The following is an 8035-nucleotide window of genomic DNA, read 5'->3' as shown; positions in this document are numbered from 1 at the left end:
ACCCAAAAAAAAAAAAAAAAAAAAAAAAAAAAAGTCATCTTTCCAATGTAAGAATTCGCTTCACAACAGCCCCAATATGGGATGTTTCGCTTTCTGCTTTAAGTCTTCCTCTCCAGAAGAGCTGAGATGGTTAGCTTCTTCCTCCTCCCCTAAGGTCTGTCTCCCTGTGATCCCTACCCACTGTGAATTGGTACAATCTGACAGCTGACAGGCTTTGGAAGTAGAGAGACCTTGGTTTTAATCATTACATCACAAAATAACTGTGTGACCTTGAGCATATTACTACACTGCTCTGAACCTCAGTTTCATCATCTGTAAAACAGAGATGGCACCTGCCTTGCAATATATGTAACCTATGGGGTATACCTAGTACATCACTTTAAATGAGTAGGCCCTCAAAAAACTGTTAACTATTTTTACTAACAGTCATAATTCTATTTCCTCTTTGGTATAAGAACTTTCAGAAATTTGAATATTCCTATTATCAACAATCTTTCCTCTCCAAGTTTTCTCTTTTCCAGTTCCTTTAACCACTGTTTTAATGATTAACCCCCCTTACCATTCTGGCCCTTTCTTTAGATCACATAGTTCAGGTTTTCACTGACCTTCAAGGTACCAGCATGCGGCAGAGCAATATCATGACCTTCCTTGTTCTGGACACCACACTTGTAACATCGGACTCAAGAGAAAGTCATGTTGCCATCATGAAACTAGAGGAACAGTACAGACAATGACTGGCATGACTGGCTGGTACAAGCTCAACCTCAAGGGCTATGGAGAATGGGGAGACCACAAAGGTTTATACTGATGGTTTTATGAAAGTCAAAAATGCCACAAGTAAGTTTTCATTGTGTTGCTTTGACCTTAGCAGCTCCCCAAATGTAGATTCCTACTTCAGGAAGGGCTCAACCTCAGAAGCCTGGACACTTTACCACACAGTTGGGTATCTTCTTGTTGATACCACTGCTCAAGCATGAAGGAAATGATTTCTGGGGTTCCCTCCATGATCTTAAGTTACTTTCTTAGAAACCAAAATCTCTCCCCCATAGCTTCTTGCTCTGTAACTTTACCACAAGGTGTGTGGAGGAAAGGAAGGAAGGGTAGCAAGGAGATGCTATCTTCTTTGCTGGGCTCCTGAACTGGAAAGAATGAAAAGAGTGGGACAAGACACCAAAGTCTGAAAAATATGGTTTATCTCAAGTTTTCCAAAGGGGCTCAACACTTTAAGTACTCTGAATTCTCAGCCACACGTGCTCCAGTTAAATTAAGTACAAAAATGCATATCCAAAGCTAGCCAATTATTTTGGATTATCCGTGCTTACTACATTGCCTGTTCAGTAGGGCAGAAAATAGAACCGAATATAACTTCTATTTGATACAATATTTGGGTACTAGAGCTATGTGTGAAAATGATAGAAGATCATACAAAGAGTTACGGAATAGCATCTATACCTTAAATATCCAAGTAAATCTGAATTACTTTTTATAGTTCACTCTTGATAAAACACAATACTGAGGCAGAAAAGCAAATACTTCGAAAAGCAATAATCCCTTATAGCTCTTCTGTATACAACTCATTTGATCCCTGCGACAGCTCTGTAAGGCAGACATGACAGATTAATGACATAACATTTAAAGGCACTCTATAGATGACAAAACAGGATCCAAACATACAGAAGAGACTGGCATTAGAATACCCATAGTAGAGGTGAGAAAATGAAGACTCAGAAAAATTTATGCAATTTGCCTGAAACTGGCATTTTTCATCCTAGCCCAGGGTTTTTCCTACCACACCATAATGCCACCTCTCCATGACTCTATTCCAGTAGCTATTCCAACAGAGACCAGACAACTAATGCTCATCACAAAGGCTACAGCTACACAGAATACAGGCCCTGAGTTTGAATTAGCTGGCCTGTCAGATCCATTATATTTTGGAGCCCTTATGTCTGGGTTAAAATCCTGGTTCTACACTTACTAGTTGTTTGACCTTGGGCAAGTTATTTCATGATTCTGTGTCCAGTTGCTTCATCTGTAAATGGGGACAATAACAGTACCTACTTCAGAGGGTTTGTATGAGGATTGAATGAGTTAATAAGAGTTAAAAACACAAAGCCTTTAAAGGTACTATCCTAAGAGCTCTGTCTATATTATATTATAGTACTACAGTAGCACACTTTTCTATTATAGTAAGCATTCAATAAATATTAGTAATTATTACACTAAGATATAAGGAAAATCATATACTTTTTTGGAACACTCAAAACTATGTATCTTACCTTATACTGTGCCCCAATTTAAAATAATCTTTGCGTTGTTGAAACCAGAGACTTTCTTCGTTTGGGCATCTGTTCCACTGCAAACAGTAGCATATCCTACCCTATTAAGGATCACAGCTGAGAAGACATGCAAAGCCCTCCCACACGTGGAGAAATGATGACCCCCAATGGCTGAACACAGGCATGTGCACCACCCACGTTCTCCACCTCACAAGGGCACGTCACAGCTCCCCTGGCCCTGCTGCTGCGCTGCTCAGACACCGTATACTCTGCTGTCTTAGGCTCTCAGTGTTGATGGTTGTTAGCATTAAGTTGCAGCTCCAATTGTGTTTGCTCAATAGATACTCAAGATGTCTTAGAAGGTTAAAGAAAATATGGAGAAGAGAGATTTTAGGGGTTGACAGTCACAGGAGAATCAGGAGGAATTTCAGATCAGGCTGCATGGTCATAACAGTGGGCAGACTAGTGAGAAGGGGTTAAAAACAAACATAGTCTATTTTTCCAAGTATTTATATTTATTGGTGTAATTCTTCCAGAAAGCAAATACCCCACAGCTGTATCAGGTCTACAATGTGGCACGTATCCAAGCTATTCTGTTGACCCATGCACATACCCCTCTCCATTGCAGACGTTGTAGTAGATTGTCAAAAAACCATCCCCGATTAACTGAAAAGGCTATTAAAACACTTCTCCTTTAAAGCATTAAAATGCTTTTCTAACTATGTATCTGTGTAAGGCTGCATTTTCTCCATATGCTTTAATCAAAACAACACATATCAAAACAGACTGAACGCAGAAACAGATGAGTACCCAAGTGTCTTCTATGAAGCTAGACTTTAAAGAAATCAGCAAAGATGTAAAGCAGTGCCACTCTTCTCACTAGATTTATTTCTGAAGTAGTTATGTTTAATTTCTTGATTTCCTTATCTATGAAAAGAGGATAAGAACTGTACCAACTTTGATGGCTATACTTTCCATACTAGCTCTGGGTTTTGCCTTGTGGCTTGCTTTGGCCAGACATTAGTAAGCACAATGCAAGCAGAGGCTTGAAAAATGCTTGAGTGTGGGACTTCCCTGGCAGTCCAGTGGTTAAGACTCTGCACTTACAATGCAGGGGGCACGTGTCCGATCCCTGGTTAGGGAACTAGGATCCCACGTGCCACATGGTGCAGCCACAAAAAAAAAAAAAAAAAAAAAAAAAGCTTGAGTGTTAGGGTTTGCCCACTTTCTGGCTTATTCTGGAATCTAGCTGCCATATCAAGAAGCCCAGACTAGCCTGCTGGACAGTGTGGCCCAACAAATAACCAGCACAAACAGTTGGTCTTCTGAGTGAGGCTTAGACCATCCAGCCACAGTCAGGTCACCAGTTAACTGCAGACACATGAGTGACCCCAGGTAAGACTCACACAGGAAATGTCTGGCTGAGACTCAAACTGCTGATCCACAGAACTGTAAATTATTATTGTTTCAAGTCACTAAATTTTGGGGTGGATTTTTATGCAGCAATAGTTCGCTAATATACAAAGTATACATACCCCTTACATAAAATAGATAAGCAACAGAGATTTACTGTATAACACAGGAAACTATATTCAATATCTTATAATAACCTATAGTGGAAAATAATCTGAAAAAATATACATATGCATAACTGAATCACTATGCTGTACACCTGAAACTAACACAATATTGTAAATCAACTATACTTCAATTAAAAAATATTATACATACCCTTTAATAATGCTCACATTTTTACCAAGTTCAAATTGCCACTTGTTAAAAACTATTTTTTAAAACATTAATGTAGGCATACTTATTAATATAACTGCTTAAACTTGCATAGCACTTTGTGTTATTTAAAGTTCTTTCACACAGACCTACTAGAGAATGGACTTGAGGATATGGGGGGGGGGGTAAGCTGTGACAAAGTGAAAGAGTGGCATGGACATATATACACTAACAAACGTAAAACAGATAGCTAGTGGGAAGCAGCCGCATAACACAGGGAGATCAGCTCAGTGCTTTGTGACCACCTAGAGGGGTGGGATAGGGAGGGTGGGAGGGAGGGAGACACAAGAGAGAAGAGATATGGGAACATATGTATATGTATAACTGATTCACTTTGTTATAAAGCAGAAACTAACACACCATTGTAAAGCAATTATACTTCAATAAAGATGTTAAAAATAAATAAATAAATAAAGTTCTTTCATATATATATTAGACCAGTTCTCACGGTATGGTCTGTAGACCCCTGAGGATCTCCAATCAAAACATCATAGCAAAACAATGCAGAAGCAGGTAAGATCCAAGTGTCTTCTATTAAGCTAGACTTTAAAGAAATTTGCAAAGATGTAAAACAATGCTAGTCTTCCCATTAATTTTTTAAACAGTCATTTTTTCATTAAAATATTTGTGATAAACTGTAATAGGTTTAGTACTGTTACTTTTAAATGAATCGATCAATAAATATTTTAATAAGTGAATAATAAGAGCATAAAGGGGCCCTCAGACTTAAAAGTTTGAGAACCTCTATAACTTTATAACTACTCTGGGAAATAGAAAGAACAGGTTTAACCTACTTTTTACAGATAGAAAGAACAGGTTTAACCTACTTTTTACAGACGAATATATAGGTTTGGAAAAGTTAAGTAACTTGCCTAAGATTCCCAGAGCACTGTTCACAATCCTGACTACGTGAGAAACACCAGGGAGCTTTTAAAAAATATCCATTAATTGCTGTGGGAAGGAGCACAGGCATTTTTTTTTAAGGTCCTTGTGATTCTCATGTGCAGGCCCGGTTAGGAGCCACTGTCCTAGAGATTAACGGGCAAATATACAATTCAGTTACAATCTCCCAAACACCAATCTGACAGATAAGTCTACAAAATATTTTTTCTTTTGTATTTAGACCACATCATTGTACATCCTGAATCCACACAAAGTTTTTGTTTTTGTTTTTTAATTTTACTGGATTTCATTTTACTTACAGGAGTCTTGCTTTGCCACTCAACAGGACAGTTGTAATCTTGCATGATCCAGGGATGGTTCAATAGATTTTTCACAGAAATCCGTTTCTTTGGGTCCACCTAGTGGCCATTGAGAGGTAGCTGGAGATTAACATTTTAAATCGAGAGCACAGAACACCTTTCCTCCTGAGAACTCAAAATTCATCAGAACAGATGTAAACTTTATCATGACAAAAATGCTGTCAAAGACCTTAAAATGGCCTTGGAATAAATTCTTTTAAAAAGGGAATAGAGGCAAGAAAACTATAGCTACCGACACGGGCTTAGAAGATAAATGTTTAACAAACATGAACTTCATTGGTATGGACATTATTCATGAAGTTAAGTCAATCTATTGTATGATGTAATAGTCTTTTGCTGGAAAACCTGTTCACAGGAAATATTCACCAATTTAATATTCAAGCAGGCACAATGCAGGGCATTCACACTGAATATGCAATCTCTACCTCCAATGAGCTTACAATCACATATAACAAGTTGAAAAGCACACCTTTCTTTTCTGTTTGTAATTTTCAAATGTGAGGAGAGAAAAATTAATCAACAAAGATTAAGTTTGGGGGAGTTTAGAAGAAAGGATGAGGTGTTTTCAATCTCATTATGGAGATGTGGTGGTCTTGCCCTACTCAAGGTAGGTGAGCTTAAGGTAAATTTTGAATAAAAAGTAGAGATGGCTTCATATATGGAAAAACTGAATACATAATAATGAAAAAAATACTGCTAATAAGGTACTCATATTTTTCAAAGTGTTTCCCATTAATCTCATTTTATCCACGTAATACTATGTAGCAAGCACTGAGACCAAGCTCAGAATCCCCATTTTATAGGTCAGAACCTGGTTAGGTGGCATGCCTATTGCTTGGTAGGGTGGATAACTAGACTTCAGCACTCCTGTCTTGCACCCTTAGAGATCATAACACCAAATCAGTGGCTCTTAACGTGTGGTTCCCAGACCAGCGGTATCAGTGTCATCTGGGAGCTTATTAGAAATGCAAATTCTTAGCCCTGCCCCAGCTCTACTGAATCAGAGACACTCTCAGGGTGGTGCCCAGCAATCTGTGTTTCAATAAGCCCATTTGGCAATTCTGATTCATGCTAAAGTTTGAGAACCACTGCACTAGATCATGGGGCCCACTCAATTGTACATCAGCTCATTTAAGCATTTATTCCGTATCTACTATATATCTAACGGAAAAAGAGTGGGAGCAAGAAAACAGAAAACAGTGGAGCAAGAGCTGGTTAGAGAAAACAGACAATGCTCAGGAAAAAGGAAGAAAAACCAAATCAGCAAAGATATATGGTAGCAGTCTTTTTTAAAAAATGCATTTGCAAAGAAAGCACCTAGTAGAGAATATCTGCAGAGCAGATATAATGAATGGAATTTTTTACAGCTGATAGATAAATGTAGTAGCACTACAGACATCTTAAAATCAAATAATAACAAAAGACTTCTATTATTTTAAAATAAATAACAAAGATTACCTGTAGCATTTGTTGAAGAAGCAGAATACTACTGGGGGAGAGCCACTTAGGAACCTCATATTTCCCTCTCTACAAAAAACAAAGAAAGCATTTAAGAGATTTAGGTTCAATCTGCCTTGACACAAATTTCTAAGGTTAACAACATGCTGGAGGTTTACTTCCAAGCTTGAAGACTTCATCCAAGTTTAAGATTTGGTAAACATTATTAATAACATAAGAAACCCATTTCTTGCCTTAAAGAAGAAAATCCAGTTAGTTAAACACTATTGTCACCTCTAAAGTATCCACATATCGGGTAAGGGCTAGAGCACAGATAATGTAACAGTGGCAAACGTAAATGTTACAGGGCTTTGGAATCTATAGTATGATTAAATGGACAGGAAGTATACACTGTAGTCAGTGCTTTTATTGCTGAAGCAAATTTTAGTTTATAATCCCAGAGGAATTGTCAGTTGACAAAAGTGGGTCACAGAAAAGCATATTTGGTAGGAGGACACAGGCTGTGGTTAAAAACAGGTCACATATCATCCGCAAGGCAGAATTCACAATCATTGAGCGAACTGATGAAAGCCACCTTCTAAGGCAAGTACCTCTTTTGGGAATGAAAGAGACTCAGGAGATAAATGTTTATAACCTGTTATACTCAGACATTACAGTCACCAAGTCATCAACCAAAACAAGACTAGGGACTTGCTAAACACAAATACGTGATATAATACCGCTTCACACAACCTGTCACACACCCCTCTTTCCCAATTCAAAGGAAATGATAGAATCATTTTTCTCAGCAGAGAACAAACTGTTTAATGATGCTAGGATAACAGGTTAATTATATGAGAAAAATTAAGATTGAACTGCAATTCACAGTCTATATCAAAATTAATTCTACCCAGATTAAAGAGTTAAATGCAAACACTAAACCATGAGAATACTTAAAGAAAGCATCAGTGATTATTTTTTAGAACCTGTCTAGACATGATAGCAATACCAAACAACTATAAAGATTAACAGATGACAAGATTTAAAAGCTGACATTTCTGTACAGCAAAACACAACTAACAAAGTTAATTAACAACAAATTGAGGGAAAAAAACCTTTCCGCCTAAATGGCAAAAGATTAATACACTTCATCACATAAAAAGCTCTCGCAGATCACCACCAATCCTCTCCTTCCCACATTTCCCCTTCTCAGCAAATGGCAACTGCCTTACCAGCTCCTCAGGTCAGAAACCCTGGATCTTCTTTAGC

The 8035-nt window shown here is 37.8% G+C and overlaps 1 protein-coding gene across 1 annotated transcript in view; it reads right to left on the bottom strand.

Annotated features, from left to right (window-relative positions):
• Window positions 1-8035, bottom strand: part of MELK (maternal embryonic leucine zipper kinase) — an 86373-nt gene that overhangs the window by 33093 nt on the left and 45245 nt on the right. Inside the window, 2 exon segments of the mRNA XM_007455994.1 lie at window positions 5270-5368; window positions 6788-6856. Of these exon segments, the coding sequence (XP_007456056.1) occupies window positions 5270-5368; window positions 6788-6856 (168 nt within the window).

The sequence above is a fragment of the Lipotes vexillifer genome, unplaced genomic scaffold, assembly GCF_000442215.2.
Source record: "Lipotes vexillifer unplaced genomic scaffold, Lipotes_vexillifer_v1.1 scaffold920, whole genome shotgun sequence".
Taxonomy (NCBI): Eukaryota; Metazoa; Chordata; class Mammalia; order Artiodactyla; family Lipotidae; genus Lipotes; species Lipotes vexillifer.
Note: the sequence above shows the minus strand (reverse complement) of the source record. Positions and strands in the feature narration are given on the sequence as shown.